The 19,713-nt window shown below is 62.8% G+C and overlaps 1 protein-coding gene across 7 annotated transcripts in view; it reads left to right on the top strand.

Moving 5' to 3' along the window:
- Positions 1–18,007, top strand: part of STIM1 (stromal interaction molecule 1) — a 95,647-nt gene extending 77,640 nt beyond the window's left edge. For 3 of the 7 annotated variants that reach the window (XM_086481577.1, XM_086481578.1, XM_086481576.1), the window contains exons 8-13: positions 1,046–1,213; positions 2,355–2,455; positions 2,913–3,148; positions 5,002–5,082; positions 7,913–8,303; positions 17,454–18,007. In XM_086481577.1, coding sequence (XP_086337703.1) covers positions 1,046–1,213; positions 2,355–2,455; positions 2,913–3,148; positions 5,002–5,082; positions 7,913–8,303; positions 17,454–18,006 — 1,530 coding nt within the window. In that variant the 3' untranslated portion in view covers position 18,007. The remainder of the gene's footprint in view (positions 1–1,045; positions 1,214–2,354; positions 2,456–2,912; positions 3,149–5,001; positions 5,083–7,912; positions 8,304–17,453) is intronic. The other 4 variants (XM_086481580.1, XM_086481581.1, XM_086481582.1 and 1 more) reach the window with 3 other exon arrangements.
- The last annotated feature ends 1,706 nt before the right edge of the window (positions 18,008–19,713 follow it).

Raw genomic sequence — 19,713 nt, 5'->3', positions numbered from 1 at the left:
GGTCGGCTTTTGTTTTAACAGCGAGGCAGTCTGTTGGAGAGCGGGGAACCACGTGTGCCCCTCCCGAGGTTCGCGGTGCTGCGGCTGGAGAGCAGTCCTGTCCACCAGCACCGCTCCGCCCTCCCTGGATGGCAGCAGCTCCAAGCTGCAGTCGCCATCCTTCCGTTTCTCCACTGTGGGACACGTTAACTTCTTGTAGGGCTTGTGTCAGGCTTCGGGTTTATTGCAGTCCCTCCACGTCACGTGCAATGAAGGAGAAGGGTTAATTCTTGACGGACTCTGGCACTGAGTGCTTTTATGTAAGGTTCTGGTACCTTCAACTCGCTTGTCACCCACTTCCTTCTAATTTTGTAATCGCTCCCATCTCCAGCAAGATAAGTGTGTGTGTGGAGGAGACCAGACCGACGGTGCGTGGAGGAGACTGAGCTGGGGTGGAAGGAGAGTCCCCCAGAAAGCTACAGAAACGGCTGATTCCAGACGTGTTATTTCTTTTCCTGACCGAGCAGCACATGTTTTGTGTCTAAATATTTTTATCATCTCGCTCCAGTGTGAAAGTTGTCTCTTGACAAGCTCCCTCTGTTTGGCTGAGTAGCTGCAGTGCGAACAGGCGGTTGCCTGCCCGGTGCTGTCAGCGGTTCTGCCTCAGGAGGAGACTCTGGGGGGGTTGCGCAGACCTGCGGGGGTTGCGCAGACCCGCAGGCAGGCAGCAAACTTTGCAGAGACTTCTAGAGGCGACAATAAGCACCCTGAATATCCTTGCCTAGAGTCTGATTGTCTCTAAACTAACTTGTGCATCGGATGGCTGCCCTGCCGCGCTCCTCTCTCTCGCTTGCCCGCAGGACCGGGATGCCACCTCTCCTCCTAATGACTTGTGCTTCTGTCACGAGTAAGGTTAAGTTGCGTGGGGTCTTTTTTTCTCTTTTTTTTCCATCTTTTCTGGTGCCTTAAGAGCGCCGGGTTGGCAGCCAGCGGTCGGGACGACCCCGCGGGAGGGCAGGCTGTCCCCGCCGCTGCTGCAACGCCGCGCCGGCCGGTTCTCCCGCAGGTGCGGATGGCGCTGAAGAACGCCGAGAAGGAGCTGGAGTCCCACTGCAGCTGGGCTGCGCCCGAGGCCCTGCAGAAGTGGCTCCAGCTGACCCACGAGGTGGAGGTCCAGTACTACAACATCAAGAAGCAGAACGCGGAGAAGCAGCTGCTGGTGGCCAAGGAAGGGGTGAGAACTTCGGCGTCCGTGTCCCGGGTCTTCTGCCCTCGCGACCCCGCGGGGAAAGGTTTGGGGAGCGAAACCTGCGGAGCTGGTGTCTCTGCGCCGCCTTTATTTCCTTTTCGGTGCCTTAAATGAGCTTTTTTTTTTTAAAGAGGGGCACAAGCCTTCATAGAGGTGTGAGCAGGGGCTGAAAATGAGAACGAGCCGTCGCCTCTCCCGGCCCGGCAGGCGCTGCCCTGGGCCTGCCCGTCGGCTGCGTTAGGCTGGAGCCCCGGGAGGGTGCGGGGTAGGAACTGCTGCCCGGTAGTCGGCGAGCAGAAGGTTTTGCGCCCGTGAGGCGTCGCCCCTGCTCTAGGTGGTCCGCGGGCACAGGGCCACAACCCCCGGCGTGTGCGGGCGGGCTGTGGCGATGCGCCAGTTCTGCATTCCCGGGTGTTTGGAATTTTCTGTGCCGACCGAGAAGCGATGAGCTGCAGGGAAGCTGCTGTGGCGTGTGTTTGTCTCTGTGGACGGACGCAGCAGTCAGAGCTGGCAGCGCGGAAAAAATTGTCTGCCTTACCCTGCTTTCATTCTGCCCGTGTTAACGTCCCAGTGGTTTCCCTTTTGCCGTGTCGGTTCTCAGGTCCAGGGCCTGGGTTTGGCTTTTTAAGTCCCAAGTTAATGCCACCGGAGCTGTGAACCAAAGGGCTGTGGGCGGAGACTTGAATTTTGAATAAGCCCAGTGCCACAAAGGGAAGGTGAAAAAAAAAAACCAACCCCGAAACAACAAACCTGCCCAAACCAACAGCCCTGGGGCACTGGCAGTGCTTCTCCGAGAGTTTACTCCTGAGAAGGACAAAGCCAGGCTTTGCTGGAGAGCCATTGTCTGGGAGAAGCACCTGGTTCAGCTCCCTCTGACTCCGGGCACACCAGGAGAAGGACCGAGCGGGAGCGTGAAACCCATAACCCGCTTGCTCGCTGCTGGCCGATGCCTCACCCGCTGTGTTAGGAAGAATAACTCCCCCCAGTAAAAACCCAGTTCACACAATTTACGGGTGCGCAAGCAGCTGCAGGGACTATTTCTGTCTCAGCCCATCCAGGATGTTCTTGTCCTGGAGGAAACATAAAGTCGTCTTCTTCCTGTGACCTTTTTCTGTTGATGTTCCAGGCTGAAAAAATTAAAAAGAAGCGCAACACCCTGTTTGGAACATTTCACGTTGCTCACAGCTCATCTCTAGATGACGTTGATCATAAAATCTTAACTGCAAAGTGAGTATCTACTTAACGCCTTCCCGTGCTTCTGCCTGCCTCTCTCACCGCCCTCGCGTTACAGGCACGAGCGTCCTGCGGCCCGTGCAGGTGCTCTTGGTCTCATTTTGCTGAACTTTGGTTCCGCCGACTTCAGTTGGCTGGGGTTGGACTTGCTCCTTGTAAACGATAACCTTTTAGCTCTGCCTGTGCGAAACAAGAACTCGCAGTTACGCAGAGCCAGTAAAAGTCCTGTCAAAGTGGGGAGTCAGGAGGCTGCAATGTTCTTAAGCGGTTGTCCCTGGATATTTCAGTCGTTGCTTGTTTGTCTTAAATTCCTGTATTCCCAAAAATGGGACGAAAGGTGCCTCAAGTATTAGGGTGCAAAGCTGAACCGCTAGACTCCCTGTGTCGGACAATTTGTGGGGTGTTTTTCCTTCGTTCCCTACATTCTCCCTTGTTTGAACCTCGCTTCCAGGCAAGCGCTGAGCGAAGTGACGGCTGCGCTGCGGGAGCGCCTGCATCGCTGGCAGCAGATAGAGCTGCTCTGCGGCTTCCAGATCGTCAACAACCCGGGCATCCACACCCTGGCCTCAGCCCTGAACATTGACCCCAGCTGGATGGGCACCCCCCGGCCGAACCCCTCGCACTTCATCATGACCGATGACGTGGACGATCTGGACGAAGAGATCGTGTCTCCCATGTCCATGCAATGTACGTAGTCCGCGTTAGCTGCGCGTGGTGAGTCTGCATCTGCCGGCTGCCGCGGCGTGGGGCGGGCCCGGAACGGTGGTTCAAGCGCGTTAGGAGGAGTTAAGGTGTCTGAGTCGGTTTTTAAATGACCAAAGGCGAACTGTGAGTCCTTCAGGGTCGGGGATGTCCGTAAGTGCCAGACCACCACTGCCGGGGTTGCTCGCAGCCCAGTAATTCCAGCAGAACTAGTCACTTGTAGATGTCACTCGTCATCGTGTCGTCACATGTGGGCTGTTCTCTTCAACTCACTGAATTTAAGTGTTTAGAAAAAAACCCCCAAAGGCGTGGGCTAGGCTCGCCGATGTGAGAAAGGAAAATGAAGTGCGTTGTCCCCATCTCCCCTTGGCTGGAGCCTTGTTTGGGACATAAAAGGACTCAAAGACGCCCCCTCCTCGTGCCATTGTGTCCGGGGAGGAGCAGCCCGCTGGTGTGATGCTGCCCACCTCCATGGCTCTGAGACGTTTCCTAAAGACCCCAACCCCAGTGCCCCACCTCCTGCGCCCGTGGCGTGGTCACCGCGGCGGGCGTTCCCTCCCTCCTCATCGGCGACTGTTCGTCCGCAAAGGCCATCGGCTCCCGCAGGCAGGAGCGGGGCTGCTGCCGAGGCAGGGGGCGTGATCCCGCTCTCAGGAGCCCGGATCTCTCGGAGGCCGGGACTGAACTTGGGTCACCCGGGGCCTGTCGCTCTCGCCATGGCTGAGCGCCCGGACGAAGCGAAGGCGCCTCCTCTGCGGAAGGTTTGCGAGTCCGTCCTGGCGGCTGTTCCCGTGTTAAAACGACCCCGATTCGGCCTCGCTTCTCTCCAAAATGCATTTTCCAAACACAGGTTCCTCTCTCCAGCTCTTGCGGGGGCGAACGGAGGAGCAGTTCCAGGCCCCGCGACAGCGGCGGGGAGCAGCACGTGGCTGGAGCGCGGCTCTCTGAGCCCCAGCGGGGAGAGGGCGGGCGCTGGCAGCGTTCGCTGCGGCAGTCTTCTCAGTTCGGTCTGGTTCGGGTTGTTTTCTAGTGAGGACTTTGTCAAAAGCCTGTTTAACTGGGGGAGAGGAAGAGGAGAGGCTTGGGGGTGGCAGCGTGCGCTGCAGGAGGTGCCATCACCGCCCCCCGCCTGGTGCTTTCGGGCTCTGGGTAGATGCGGTGGAGGTCTGGAGGCGGGTGCTGAGGTGGGGCTCAGGGTGATGGGGGGAGGGATGAGGGCAGAGCACCGAGGATTCGGGTAGCCCGCAGGATGTCAGGGCAGGAGGACCAGGGTATCCGCGTGTTCCCAGGGCTCAGCAGACGGCGGGGGGTTGGAGCCGGCGGTTCATGGGGTTGGCTCCGCGTAGGGAAGGTTCGAAGCCTCCAGCAGGTAACGGTGTCCTGCCAGTCTCTGTGGTTCCCAGCTACCGTGAGAAACCAAGCTGGGCGGCTCCACCCAAACCCTTGCAGAGATGCAGGCCTAGGTAGGGGGGAGAGAGGGGGGTCTGAAGACAAGTCCCACGTCACACCTGGAGCGCGCTCTCCGGGGGGCGTCCGCTGCAACGGGCACGAGCCTTCCGCCGAGATGTTCCAGCCTCAGCTTCTCCGTGCCTGCCTTGAGACACCTGGAGGGAGAGGGTGGCAGCGAGCCTGCCGGCCTCCGTGCCGCAGCGCCGATCGGCGTCCCCGCGGGCGGGAGCCCCGGGTGGCAGGCGCTGGGCACCCGCCTTCCCAAAGCAAGGCAGCCTTTGCCTTTCCCTAGGGGGCTTTTCCCGGGGGTGTTGCTCACAGCCCGTGATGATGCTCCTGGTAAATCACGTTTTTCTCTCTCCCGTTCACACCCGGTTGGCCCATCCCAGACGCAGCCTGGCTTTTCGGGCGCAGGTTCAGTGACCGCTCGTCCCTGTCCTCGGAGGATCAGTCCCTCTGGAAATACCCTGGTTTGGTTCTCTTCAACTATATTTTAATTTTTTTTTGTTCTACACTCTGCCCTTTTTCTGGACTAAAACGCATACACAGATTTTCCAACTTTCTGGCACGGAAAACTAATGAATGTACCTCTCTTCACTGAGTCATCAGCATCTTTACTAACCCCCCGGGAAGAGTCTGGTGGGATGAAGAAGAATCACAGTTCGCTGTAGTTCTCATGTGCTCTTGGGTTTTGCTTTTTTAAAAAAAAACCCAGTTATGAAGTGTGGAGGGTTGTTCTCACTTGTTTTCAGCCCTGAGGTGGAGAGGAAGGATTCAGGCTGGGCCAGGAGGCGATAACGTTCCCTTTCCCATCCCACCTCCTTCTCTGTGCAGGCTTTGCCCGCAGCCCCTCGGCTGAGGCTGACCCTGATCCCTCCCCACGGGGGCTGCTGCCGAGCGCCGTGCCTTTCTTCCCTCGGCATCCTCAGATAAATGGAGCGACGACACCTCTGGTGCTCATCTCTCCCCGGTGCCCTGATGTGCCGGGGCCACGGGGTCGGCACGCTCAGCCCCAGAGGAGCCGAGCCCCTCGTTTTCGGCTGGAAGCCTGCCCTGGGCAGAGCGGTGCCGGCCGCGGCGGGACGGAGGACGAGCACGTGCAGGAGCAGCCAGGCTGCGCGCTGGGCCGGCGCGGCGGCCGTCTCCCTCGGGGGGATGAGCCGGTTGTTCGGCCCACGCCGGCAAAACGCCGTTCGTGGGAAGCGAGGGGGCGCGGGGGGGTGCACGGCGAGCTCTCGGCCTTCGGTCCCGTGCTTATCGCAGGGCAGCGCGGGCCCAAGGAGGGCGCGGAGGCGGGCGTTGTTCAACGAGGGGTGGAACGCCAGGGGGAAATCCAAACCACAACCCATAGGGAAAAAACCACGGCCCCAGAGAAAAAGGGACGTGCAGCAGAAACCCCTCATCCCCCAGCCAGTCGTTCTGCAGAGCTGGGCTCCCCAGTAGCCTTCCGAACTGGGGCTCCTAAACCAGCAGCAGGCCAGCAGGGATCCACTGTGCTGTTCCCGTCCGCGCCGCCCGCTGGAGCAGCCTCCGGATCTGCCCGTTAGCGCTCTCCCCGTCACCGCCTCCCATCGGGCGTTTGTGCGGTCCCCACCAGAGCAAGGGATTTTTTTTTTCCTGCCTTGACTCCATGTGACTCGATTTCACTTAAACTGAGCTCTGGAGCCCTTAAGAGAAAAAAAAATAAAATCTTGAACTAGGAAGCTCCGCTGAGAGGTCCGTAGATGGGCAGCGAGGTAAAGCCAGAAGGAGCAAACATGAGCGGTGGGACCCGGTGAGAGAACAGGAGATTAACCACGGGGATGTGGAAACAGCAAAGTTGCCTCAATTATTCTTGCTCATTCCTTCTTCCACCTGAAATATGTCCCAGTGGTGATCCTTCCGTACCCGAGTCATTGCTGCCAGACGAGCTGCAGGAGACTCGTGGTTCCGAGCTCTGTGCTCTCATAGCAGTGATTTGCTGGTTCTTCGATTCCCGAAGGAGCTCTCCTTCTACTCCATTTCTTGGCTTTCCTGTCTGTTCACCTTTTTAACCCGTTTTTACATTTGTTTCTTACGCACACAAGAAATCCTGAACACCTTATCTCCTGCAGAAGAGGGAACAGCTTGTATGGAAATTCCAGCTAGCGGGTTAAACACAGCCGCTCCGGCGGTCTGCGGGGAGGCGATGCAGCCCCTGGCTCCTGAGTTTTCCACGTGTAACGCCCTCCTGGTGGAAATGAGCGTGCAGAGCGCTCCAGGCAGGGGAAGGTGCCTCCCGCTGCCCCGCTGAAGGCGACCCCCTGGCTCTGGGTGTCGGCTGGGTGCAGAGGGAACTGGCTGAGCTCGCTGGCCTCTCTCACCTGACAGGTAAACCCCTGTGGCCAGAAAGATCGTTAGGATCTTTAAAAGCTGTTAATTAGCTGGTGGCAGCGCACTGAAGGAGACGGTCCAGTTTGTTCCTCCCAGCTAAGATGAATTTGCAACTCAGAGAGAAATATTTTTCGAATGAAGCGTCTCTTTGGTCGTCAGGTAATTGTCAGACAGACCTGGGAAGGGACGGTACCGCCTCTGGGCCAGAGCTACCCTTGTGCCGAAGGCCTGTGCCTGCCCAGCCAACAGCACGGTTACTGTGCGCCTGCCCTGCCGAGGGTTCGAGGCTGGGAGGTTCCTGCGTCTCCGTGGAAGCTCTCCTGGCCCCAAGCGCAACCGTACTTCCCACCCCGGCCTTCGGTCCCGCATTCCCGTGCCTGGCTCCCAGAGCTGCACCGGCACGGTGGTGCTGGAGGCCGGAGCAGAGCTGAGCTCACCTCGCCGGCTGCCGAACTGGTCACCGGCGGCTCCTTCTTTTGGGCCGTGCAGGGAAATAGCGCTGCCGAGGCACGAAGCATCCGAGCGATGTGGATGCCTGCGTTAGGCTGGAATCAATCATGCCCCGAAAGTACCGGCTTCTTCACGTTTACTATAAAAGGGAGCCTGGGTGGTAGCCCTGAGGTCAGGTTGGGTAGGATGAATCACGCAGCCAGCGTCTGCTGCCAGCCAGATGGTCAGATAAGGTGTTCAGAAAGCGCCTGGATCAGGAATGTCACGCGTGGTGTTCCGCGGGCGGGGCCTTAACCCGGCACGTTCGGCAGCGGCGCCACCTTCACGCTGCTTCTGCGTTAAACCGGGGTGGGGTGGGGGTGGCTGCAGCGGCGCCCCGGTGGCTGGCGGCGCGGTGCCGCGGTGCGCAGCGCCGGCCGCGGGCGGCGGCTCCGTGGCGGTGCCTCCTCGCCGCTTTGCCGCCCTGCCCTCAGCGTTCTCCCCTCTCTCTCGTTGCAGCTCCTGCCTTGCCCGGCACAGTTCGCCAGCGCCTGGTGGACCCGCAGCACGCCCACGGATCTCAGAGGTTGGTAGAGGGTTACGTGCAAGGCCAGAATGAGTCGGGCCAACCTGCCCATTACCGGGCGGGCAGAGTCTCTCTCCGTCGAATGCACAGCCTCTCCTCCGGACAGTCTTTCAGTTCCGACCTTCCCGGCACCAGCCCATCATCTGCTGCCACCACCACCTCTTGCTCCTCATCCGCCACCGCTGCATCTGCTCCTGCTTGCCATGTCCACCCTATCTATCACCATCACACCACCTCCTCTTATTTCCTTCAGATGGACTCCATCCCCGATCTACCCCCTCCTGATGTCACCTCTGGAGTTCGCTGTCGCACTGAGAGCTTTGGGTATATTGCTGTTTCTTTTCTAGCTCCCTCTTGCCTGCTGTGTCTCAGAGCTGATGCTTGCTGGGGTGCTCTTTCGCCTAGATTCCTCCTGCCCTTTCCTTTTTGGGCCTTTTTTTCATGGTTTATCCACATGTTTGTTTCTCCAACCGCTCTCCCGTGCCAGTGGACCCTGTAGGGAGTGCTCCGTGGTCCATTCCCATATCTGCATTCTCAGTGGGTGCATAAACCACGGAGGTGCTGTGGTTTAACTGCGGCTAAGCAAACGAGAATGCCGGGGCGCGCTCGGTTATCGCTAAGTCAGTCAGTCTTTTACGTGGGCGCTGCGCCCGTGAGAACAAGGGTAACACGATTAACCAAACAAACACTGACCTTATTTGAAGCCTTGACCTATTTGGGGTCTTCACAAGCGAATTGCAAAGGAAACACGGTGGGTAGGTACTGCGAGAGAGTAGTGGGTGCTGCCGGCAGGTTTGAGATCCATGCGGTTCCTAAGAGGTGGCAAAAAGCAGGATTTAGGAATTTTGAGTTTCTCCACCTCTGTTTTGGTGGGGGATGAGGCGTGGTTGTCTCTTGGCTAAGGAACGTCTCAATAAGGAGAGAGTTGGAGCTTCTTGTTGCTGGTTCCCTGGCTTTGGCTCGGTCCCTTTCAGTAGCCACAGCCGGCGAGCGATGGCTCGTTGGACACCGGCGTACGATGGGGTCCAAGGGACTGGCTGTCATCCACACCCCTACATCCCTGACCTCTCCCTGCTCACCGCACTGGGGGGGCCGCAGATGCGGGAATCCTGTCGGGTCTAACTGGGGTGCTGCGAGGGGGCCTCCGGCAGCCGCCCTGAGCTCAGAACCCTTCCGTAGCCCGGGCGGAGCGTCGCGTTCCTCGGGCGGCCCCGGGTGGCTTCTCATCCGAAGGAGGTCCGCGGGCGGCAGTCGATGGAGGTCCTCGCCCCCGCTGTGGGTCAGATGCCCCCAGCCCCGCAGCGCTGCTGGGGCCTGCGTCCGCGCAGATGCTTGGTTGAAGCCCTCGGCGAGGGCTGAGCGGGGTGTGGGGTTTGGTGGTCTCCAGCGCGAGGCCGGCGCCGGCGCTCGGTGCGGAGGTGTCGGCGCAGAAGCAGACGGGGAAGGGCTGTGGGGGGAGTCCCGTCCGCCTGCCCTGCCAGGGAGCTGCCTGCGACTGTGGCCAAGCCATTTCGCCTCTCTGTTCCGCGCTTTCTCCTTGGTAACGTTAAAATAGTCTCCTTGTCCTCAGCGCTGGGGAACAGACTGCTGGGAAAAGGCTGGACGTCTCTCAGTGAGGAAGTCGACAGGGGCAACGTCCTTTCCCGTTTATTTATCCAGGCAGGACGACATTCCAAGTCACCACATCTTCATTCGTCACATTGTACCATTATTCCTTTCTCCGTGGGTACCTCTGCCTTTAGGTGTAGGTTCTCCCCTGGCATCGTTTACACAGTCTCCGTTTCGGATGTCTCACCCTGTCCCTAACCTGTGTGTCTCCAAGCCCGGCTGCCCCGGGACCGGGGCATCCCCCAGCCCAGGCTGCGAGCAGCAGCGCCTGGAAAGCCCCGCGCAGCCCCAGGCAGCTTCTGGATGCTGGAGCGTCGGGGCGGGGGGAATTCCTGCGCCTGCTCCGCCACGGGCAGTTAAAGGGCAACGTCTTGGTTCACTCCCTCATGGTTCTTTGGGGCACTGTGAGAAGCAGCGCAATTAAAATTTAGATTAACGACCGCCAGTCGGAGTGGGGTGGCAGCTGTCCCCGTTTGGATGATAGAAGCTGGGAACGGTCCCTGTTTGCCATCGACCTTCCTGTCTCTGTAGGAAGGAGGGCTTGTCCTGGGAGCTCGAAGGCTGGCGTGCTCTTTCAAAACTAGCTCTATAAACATGATGATTTTTTTCAGCTGAGGCCTGTGATGTGGTTAACTGCTGACCAGGTTAAAGTCTCAGTCCTGCCGACTCCCCTGGAGCGGCGGAGGGAAATGTGGTGTGACTTTGAGATCCCAGTTAGAAAAGGCGATGGTGCTGAGAGGGCATTAGGGGAGAATAACGGGGGTCGTCTCCTTCCTCCCCACGGGCACTTGGTAGCACGTCAGCCCCTACCTGCTCACCCCTCAGTGGAAGGTAGGACTGTTTTCTCCCTGCTCCCGTAGCAAAGACGACCCGTTGACGCAGGATAATGGATTGAGCAGAGGGAGTGTCGCAGAGTAAGAACTTCTCACCTGAGGTTTGCTTCAGCTACGCCGTGGCAGGCGACTCCGAAATCCATGCTGCCCCTTTCTCGGTTCGTTTCAGATGGCAGAAGTGAAGAACTGGGTGCCCAAATATGTTCTTACTTTGTTGCTTTGGGGTTTTTTTTGTCAAACTGCATCGTTGGCAGCTCCAGCTTAGGTGCATCTCTAAAAATACTGCCACAGAGGCACGCCGCAGCGCAAGCCGATGTGTCGCTCTTTCTCTTTTCTATATAACCAGCCTCGGAGGCCTTTACGTGCATCCCTCGAGCCCCACAGCCCCCCAGAGGCAAGCGGAACAGATGGGGAAGCTGAGGCTGAGAAGGGCTTTCCAGGGAGCCGTTGCCAAGGACGAAAGCGGAACCCAAAAAATTCCTGGCTCCCTGTGTAGGAGGAGAGCGCTGCCTTGAGTGCTTTGGGCTGCTGGGGCGCTTCAGCTGCTCGCCCATCCAGCAGGTGCCAATGTTGGCGAGCCCTGGCGGGAGGCACCGTCTCGGAGCAAGCCGTTTCCCCGGAGGGAGGCTCGGGGATCGCTCCTCTCCCTGCGAGCGGCGCCGCAGGCTGCTGGGGGTGAACCCGGTAGGGCCCTTCTCTCCGGGCAAGGCCAGCGCGTGGCCGGTGAATTGCTTTCGTGAACTCCTCACTCTTTGCTTCTCTTTTGCAATTGGCTTCAGAGGATCCCGTGCCAGTCAGGTCAGAGCTGTTCCGATTTCGAAGGCTGATGTGTGTTTTTTAATGTTAACCCGGGGGGACTGGGGGTCCCTGGGGGGCGGCGGGGGCGGGGAGAGGGGGCGGCGGGCGCTGTGTGCACAGAGGTTTCTGCTGCCAGTGCCTGCTTCCAGCGCGGGGACAAGCCTGGTGGAGATGGGAGCGTCGGACCAAATCCCCACGCTGGTGGCCCTTTTCCAAGGGGGGGAGGGAGGTGGCAGCCAAAGCAAGAGGAGAGCGTCAGTAATGCAGTGAAACGAGTAGCCCACGGCTCTGAGAGGAGGGGAGGGCAGGAATTCCTCTTGGGTTTGCGTTGTCGAGCCCGTTTGGAAGGCCCTGACCTCGCCAGGCTGAGCAGAGCGGCAGAAGCCGCGCGGCAAATTGGGTTCTGCCTGAGGGGCAGCCTTTGCTGCCCTGGTGCCACGTGCTAGCTAGGGGGATAGGCAGATATATATGTGTGTATATATGTATAAAATATACAGCCTTGCAGCTCGGCGGGCTTTTGGTAAACGGCAGGGAGTGGTAGAGGCAGCGAGGTCTGTATGAGGCTGGTACACCAAGCCCTGCTTCAGTGTCAGGACACCCCTGAGCCACTCCTGAGCTTTCCCACAGCCTGTGTCCTGGGTAGCGCAGGCAGCAGAGGTCGTTCGGGGGCTGCAGAGCTGAGGAAAACCAAGTATCTGTTCTCTGTCACCCTCCTGCCCTCTCCCCTCCTCCTCCACCGCTGCCAGTCTTTCTTTACTCCACGCTTCGCTGCTTTCCTTTGCCCAGTCGGCCCATGCCCATTTCCTCACCCGCTCTCGGTCGCCGCGGTCGGTTCGGGCTCTCGGGGTTGGGGGCGCGGGAGGAAGCGCAGGTGGACGCCGACGAGACGGCGGCAGCGCCCGCGTCCTGCCCTCGCGCCGGGGATCGCCGCCGGCGTCGGGCTCCGTCGGTTGCAGGCGTGCCCGGGTGCGTGGGAAGGGGAAAGCCGCGGGCACCACGGCGGGGCGGCTGGGAGGAGGAACCCCCTGTCTCGAATGAGGCTCCTGGGGATTTCCGTGTTCGGGGGCTCTTCAGGAGGGACGAGCGTTCGGTCGCTCCCGCCGCACCGCAGCCGTGGGTTCTCCGAAGGCGCCTTCCCGCGACGTGCCCTGGGCCGGCGTTTGCCCTTGACAACGGGCCTCGCCGGTTCGGGAGCGTGGGCCTCCTGAAAACGAGCAGGGTACAGGCCAGCCCTTGTTTTTGGCTGAGCCTCGCCCGAGATGACCAGTGATATCCTGGCAACAGTCCTTCCTCCCCTCTTGTCCCCGCCCTGGGCTCGGGGATGTCCCCTTCTCCTTGCCCTCTGCCGAAGCCAGCGTGCATCCCAGGGAGTCACGGCCCCACGGACGCACACGCCTCCCCTGTCGTGCGCTTCCTCCTGGGAGCCACCAGAAAGGGTCACTTTGGGCTGTGGGAAGTCCCCACCGAAGTTTCCAGCTGCTGGTGTTCGGTTCCGAAAAGCAGTCCGTGCCGGGGGTGCCGCAGCGGGGACGCGGCGGGTCCCCCTCCGCGTGGCCCTGAATGTCCTGGTCCGTCGGCTGTTGCGGTGGGTTCATGGCCCAGCCGGCCCCTTGGGTCATCCCCGGCGTGGCGAGCGCTCTGCCGAGGGCCGGCACCGCACGCCTGCTGCCGTGGGTCGAACCGCAGCTCCACGGAGGGGGCTGCTGCTGCTGCTCGGGGGTCTTCGCTGCCCGCTCGGCGTGCTGGTGTCGGCAGTCACCGCCACTTGCCTCGGCCCTTCGGGACAGGTGATGGACGGAACGGGTCAGCCTCGCACCGCTGGGATGTTTGGAAAGTCTGTGCTCGTGGGCTCTTCCCCCCCATCAGCTCCTTCAGCCCCGGTCTGGACGGCGAGCCGGCATTCGCTGACAGTCCAAATTCAGGGTGATCCGAGCAGGAAGCTCACGAGAAAGAATCTGAAATAAAAGGGTGGGTTTTGCACGGATGACCCCAAACTGATCTGGCTTGCTCAGGATGTTTCTGCTGCCGGGGCACCCTTTGGGGGCGTCGTGAGGGAGGAGCTGCCGTAAAGCTTGCTGTGGAACTGAGGTTTGAGCCAAAGATTGCAAGGCGGAGGGCCGGCACAACTGAAGCAAGATGACCTCCAGACAAAGAAATGACCGATTATTGGATGACAGCAGTGTTCCTATTCCAGCCTTTTTTTCAGGAGTGGGAGTCGCTTGTCCTGCCTTGCCTCTGGGAGGGAACCCTGCAGGAGTTCTGCGTTGAAACTGAGGCTTCTTTAAAAACAAGATGTAAAAGTAGTCTGAAATACTTCCGTGGTTGTAAAGCTGCTCAGGGTTTCTGGAGAAAATGAGCATTGGTTAGGAGGAAGATGAAGGGCTGGACGGCAAGCCGGCGTGCCCAGGGAGAAAGAAATGGCCGTCCAACAAGGGTGGACCAAGAGCGGCGCCCAGCACGGTGCCGGCCACCCGCTCCGGGGCAGGGCGCCCCAGGGAACAGCAGCGCCACCCCCACCCGCAAATGGGGCCGTGGACCCCCGCCGAGTGACCACCACCGCCCCCTTGGTGCCCGGAGACCCCCCGTTCCGGGGAGAGCGGTCCCGGGAGGAGACGCGGCGGCCGTGGCGCGCACCGAGGCCCTGCGCCGAGCTGCTCGCGGCGCCGGCCAGGGGCAGCGCTTCGCCTCCGCCTCGCCGGGGCACGGCAGGCAGCTGCCGAGGATCGGCTTCACCGCGCTCCGGGGGGGACGGTCCTCCTGCACCGCGGGACGTTTCTCCGTCTGCTGTCGTCGTCTTCTCCACGCGCGGCCGTAGCCGCGGGATGGCGTCTGTCTCTTCTGCCTTTAAAACGGTGCAGGGCCCCGGGGGAGAGGGGGAGAGGCTCGCCGGGTTGCCCCCGAGCTGGTGGGCCTTTGCAGGGGGAAAATGCACCTTCTCACAAATGAGGCATCTTTTAAGTCATCTCTGTTTAAAAAAAAACCCTATTTTTTGCTGTATTTGCTACTTTCTTGCTTTTGTTTTAAAGGATTTCGTTTCGCTGACCACCCCCCCCCCCCCAGCTACCTGTGTGATGATGGCAGCCTGTGGAGAGGTTGGGGTGATTTTTACCGCCAAAGAGGATTCCTCGGTGGGGTTACGTGGCGTTTCGAGCCAGCGGGCGTTGCTGTCCCAACCCGCCTGCGCTGGCCGTGGTGTGCTGCACCCGGGTGAAGGGCAGCAGCGGGCGCTCTGCTCTTGCACCGTGGTCCTTGGGGTGGTCCTTGGGGCAGCGGGGGTCCGACCCCTGCCGTAGCAGCGCGCCGAAAGGAGCCGGCGCTGCCTGGAGGGGCTCCTGCCTGCCCCCGGCCCTGGCGCAGACCGGCGTCCTTCCCTCCTGGGCTGCCTCCCCCGGGGGTGGCTGGGCAGAGGGTCCGGCTGGAGCCTGTTCCCCTGTTCCCGGCGGCAGAGGGCGGCGGGACGGGCAGCTCAGGAGGGGCAGCTTCGGCAGCAGCACGTGGCTCCCTCTCCTCGCTGCGCCGGCACCGGGAGGACACGCCGGCCGCTGCCTTCCCTCGCTCGGCGTCAGTCTGCGGGGCCGGTGCCAGCCCACGGGGCCAAAGTCGGCTTTGGTTTTGTGGAAAAGGGGCACTTTGGGTGCGGCACCGGCTCACCCTCGCGGCGTCTCTCTCGCAGCAGCTCAGCGCGCGACCACGACGGCTCCTGCCGCCCTTTCTTGAGAGACAAGGGGTGGCCTGGCAGACGTTCCCCAGCAGAAATTCCCCCTTGGCAGGCGTGTTAAGCACCAATGTGGACAAGAATCGTCCAGGAGCAGCGTGAGACCCCGGACTTTCTTAAGGGAAAGGAGTCGAGCTGCTGTGGTTACGCCTTCTGCGTGGACTAGCAGCCGCCTGAGGTCCCGAGCTGCCCGCGGTGTGTGGGTGCCATCGGTGTCCACCCTTCGGAAGATGGCTCTGAAGGACTCCCGTGTTCGGCCCCATCGAGTTGTGTGGGTGCTGCTGTTCCCCAAGCTGACGGACGGCCCGTGACCCAGCCCCAGTCATCCCCGTTGTGGGCTCCGACCTTCTGTGGAGCCGCGGTATCTCCCGTGCCTCCGTGCGGTGTGTTCCGTGGCAGCTGGCTCCCTTGGACGGCCTCCGGGACGCTGGGGGATTCGCACCGTCCACGTCGCTCCGTTCCTCTTCTCCCCGGCCTGCCGCGAACCTGGAGGACGCGGCTCTCGTCGCCCACGTGCCCGACGGGCTCGGTGGTGCGCGTGTGTGCGTGCGCGAGGGGCAGGGGCTGTTCGGCAGCGCCTGGGGCTGTTCTCTTCGCGTTAGAATACGAGATGAGACGGTCTCCACAGCTGGGCTCCCGCAGCGGATCTTGGGCCGCATCCTGACCATCCAGGGGCTTGGTTTCCCACCCCCTTTCCTCCATAGATTCCTACGGAGCTGCGAAACGAGGGCCCCGGTTTATTCAGTGGGTTTTGTTTAAAAACCCCACCCCTGTTACCCTTATGGAGGGCAGTGACCGGAGAGAACCTTTCCAGCCTTCGCGCTGCTGGGCGGCGTTCTGGTCTGTCGCTGCCGTCGCGTTTCCCCGGCACCCACCCAGTACGGCCTGGAAGCCCCCTCCGCGTCCCCGCTCTGCAGCCAGGCCGTCCTCTCGCGTCTCCCTCGCTGCCCCCAGGCCCCCGCGTCACTGGTGCTGTGCAGCCGGAGCCGGGGGCCCTTCGCACGCGGCGCTGGGCGGGTTTGGTGCCCCGCAAGGGGCGGCCGGGGCCGAGGAACCGGTGAGCCCCTCCCGCCTCCTTCTCGCGCCCTTTCGCTTCTCCTCCTCTTCGCTCCTTTTCTCTCCATTCGCCTTTCCCATTCCGGACCCCTCGCCTCCGGCCGGTGCGGGCTGTGCGTGAGGCAGGGGCCGGGTCCCCCCGTAACCCCCGTCCCACCCTGCCTGTGCCTGCCCGGTCGGGCCGGAGCGGTGGCAGCGCGGGGTCCGAGGCCGGCGTTAAAGTAGGTGGCAGGAGAGCGGCGGAGCTCTTCGTGCGGCCGCACGGGCACCCCAGCGGGCTTCGGCAGGCACCGCGGGGACGGGGTACGGCAGCGTTGCCGCCCGTCCCGGCTGGAAGGAGTAAGCCGTGACTTTCCATTCCTCCCTTCCTCCTACCTCCCACTCTCCCGCTTCAAAAAGGCTCGGGGCGCTCCCCGGGCACCCAGTGCCGCCCGCAGGCGCGAGGAGGCACCGGGCTGGGGGCACAAACCGCTGTGCAGCAGAGGGGCCGCGGGCAGGGGCACGGCTGGGGCATGGCTTCGCGGGGAGCGCCGAACCTCTAATTCCTCCCGCCGGGGTTAGAGGTTTGCACCAGCTGACCCGGGAAAATGGGGGGGAAACGGTGGGTCTGGGGCTTTCCGTCCCCGGGGCTGCGGCCTGGCGGCTCGGCGGGGCCAAGCGGGCGGGCGCAGAGGAACCCTCCGGTGAAGCCGCCCCCGAGCCCCGCGGCCGGACAGGGGGCAGCTCTGGCAGCGGCACCGCTTCTCCGGGGCCCAGGGCCGAGCTGTGCCATGGCGACCAGCTCCCCACTGGGATCTGTGGGAAAGCGGGGGGCCGGCAGGGTCGTTTTTTGGGGAGCGGGAAGGAGCTCTGAGCTGGGGCCAGGCAGCCCCGCGGTGCCTGGGCAAGGGTCCCCGATGGCCACCGGTGCCTTTGGACCCCCGAGCTCGGGGCTGAGCGCTTGCTGCTGCCTCCTGGATCGGGGCCTCGATCCCTCTGGTTCTGCCTCCACGTCCAGCGCTTCCTTCCAGCCCCCCGCGGCACTGACCCGAGCGGTGGTTTGGCTCTTGCGTGGTCGGTGCTGGCCGCGGGGAGAGGGGCCGCGCTGGCAGGGGGAGGCGGCGAAGCAGCCCTGCCTGCCGCTGGTGGGGGGGTCGCTGTGCCCCGTGTGCCGGCTGGTTGGCCCCGGGCGGGACGAGCCCGTCCCCGGGGGTCGCCCACCGCAGCCGTCCCGCTGGCGCCCGTACGGAGGAGGAGCAGAACCGGCGTGCGAGGCGGCAGGAGCGGGGTGGGCGTCCATCCACACCCCGCTCCTGCTCCCGGGGGGCTCGCTGCTGGCGCAGGAGGGGGCTGCCTCGAGGGGGGGGGTGGTTCCCCTGCACCGGGGGGGGCTGCTGCATCCGTGTGCGCGCGGGCTGGGGCGCGCGTCCCCCCGGCCGGCGGGGCTAACGGCCTCTCTCTCCCCTCCGCCCTCTCCAACCCCAGAGACTTGACTCGCTGCGACTCCGACTCCTCCATCCCGCACCTGAGCGACCACCAGCGTGTCCCCAGCTCTGCCCCCAAGCTGCTGGCTGCCCGGCCCAACCTGCTGACCAGGTCCATCGAGGAGGCTGCCCCCGGCCACCCCGCCATCGGCGCGCCCACCCCCAACGGCGGCAGCAGGCACCCCGCCGAAGCCTCCGCCCTGGGGGTCTTGCCGGAGCGGCTGCCCGAGAGCCCCATGGTGATGAAGAAGATGATGATGGTGAACCACGGCATGGAGAAGTCCTCCAGCCTGGGGGAGATCAGCCACCAGACAGCCGGCAAGCACAGCCACTCGGATTCCTCCCGGTCCCACAGCCCCAGCTCCACCGACCCCGACACCCCCTCCCCCATCTCTGACTGCCGGCCCAGCAGCAGCAAGAGCACCCGCATCCCGCAGCTGGCTGCCAAGAAGAGCCCGGGGGACGAGGACAGCAGCTTGACAGGCGATGAGGTTGACCTCGGCCAGAGCAAGAAAAAGTTCCCCCTAAAGATCTTCAAGAAGCCCAAGAAGTAGAGAGAGGAGGGGGAGGGGGTGGGCGGGGGGGTGGGGTGAGGAGAGAGGAAACCCACCCGGGAGCGAGACCCACGGGGCGGCCGCCCACCGGGGACGCAGCCCGCCCCGCTGCCCTCCCCTCCGCACCCTCCGTTTCTGCGTCACCTCACCCGACACCGGCAGCGGGAGGAGCTATTTAAACTTATTTATTTCCTGATCGCTCAGAATTATAAGAAGAGAAGACGACGACCGCTCCCCCCCGCCCCCGAAGAGAACAGCCGCCATTTCCCCCCTTGCGACTGCTCCGGTCCCTGGCTTTGCTGTGCATGGCTTCCAGTTACTCCTGCCTCTGCTCAGCCACACGGCATTTGGGTTTGGTTTCAATGTGGTTTTATTTTTTTATTTTTATTTTTTATGACGATTTAACGGTTCTTCTTCCGGTTCTTCTGCCTCTTCCAACTTTTGCACAGGCTGTGTGGGAAGGTCGGGGTGGTGGGAGCGCGCGGAGCGGGCCCCGCTGCTTGGCTCGCGCCCTCGGCTCTCGGGGTGCGAGCTGCCTCGCCGGCGGTTCCCCCCTCGTTCCCGTGAGTCACTTTTCTACACCCCGGCCCCCATCGCTACGACGGTTGGGAGGGGAAAAAAAAAATCCCTGTTTGTGCGCTCTTGGTGAGCAAGAGCGAGTAAACGCCCTCGCGAGGGTGGGCTCTGCCCTTGCCGGTACTTGTGCGTCCCGCAGCTCTGCCCTTGGTCCGCTTCCCGCTGGCGCCGGGGGCGGCTGCAGCCCGCTGGGTGTCCGCGGTGGGACGGGGCCGCCCACCCAGCCGCTCGGCCCGGCCGGCCGCGGCGCTGCCGGAGGCACCCGTTGGGCCGGGAGCTGCCGGGGCAGCGCCGGTGGCCGCACGCGGTGGCGGGGTTGGATGCTGGGGCGGCTGCTCGGGGTGGAGGACCCCTCGGCTGCCCCCGGCTTTACTCCCCGAGCCCCCAGCCCTGCCCCGGGGGAGCAGGGCTGGAGGCAGCTCCTCCGCACCCAGGCGTGCCCCGAGGGGCCGCGGGCGGCGGTGGAGGAGGCTCACCCGGCACCCGCTGCCCTGGGAGTCCCTGCGGGCAGCGTCCTCCCTGCCCCGGCCGCGCTCGCTCCAGCCAGGGCGCGGGGTCTGCCCGGCTGTGCCAGCCCGGGGCCTCGGCCCCGCCGCCCGGTCGGTGCCGGCACAGCCGGCGGCACGTCTCGGCCTGTCCGAAGCCGCTGCCCGGGGCTCGGCGGCTCTCCCGTCCTCCCGTCCTGCTGCTCAGGGCCCTCGTCTCGGCATCGCAGCCCGGGCCTGGCGTCCCCATCGCGGGGCAGTAACTGCGGGCCGAGCCCTGCTCCGTCCCCGGGGCTGAGCCTCGCCATGTCCCAGGGCAGCGCCCGGCGCCGGGGCTGGCAGAGGAGCCCCCAGCCGCCCTCCCGCGTCCCTCCAGGCTGCTGCCTGGCACGACGACACCCACCCCCAAGCTCTCCACCGAGCCCGGGGGCCCTGCGCCGTCGCCCCCTCCGTCCCACGCCCCCCACGCCCCCATCCAGCACGTCCCCAAAGAGGGCAGAGGAGGATGCGCATCTGGCAGGGGAAGAAGAGGAGGCAGGGCGGGATGCTGAGAGCCCCCCGGAGCCTTGCTTTATGCCAGAGTAATATATCTATGTGTATGTTGACAATACAGGAAGGGCTATAAAGGTGTTTTTCGTTTCGTAGG

Source organism: Leptosomus discolor, chromosome 1 (assembly GCF_034619465.1).
Source record: "Leptosomus discolor isolate bLepDis1 chromosome 1, bLepDis1.hap2, whole genome shotgun sequence".
NCBI classification, from domain to species: Eukaryota; Metazoa; Chordata; class Aves; order Leptosomiformes; family Leptosomidae; genus Leptosomus; species Leptosomus discolor.
The sequence above is the reverse complement of the archived record's forward strand: the minus strand, read 5'-3'. Positions and strand labels throughout refer to the sequence as shown.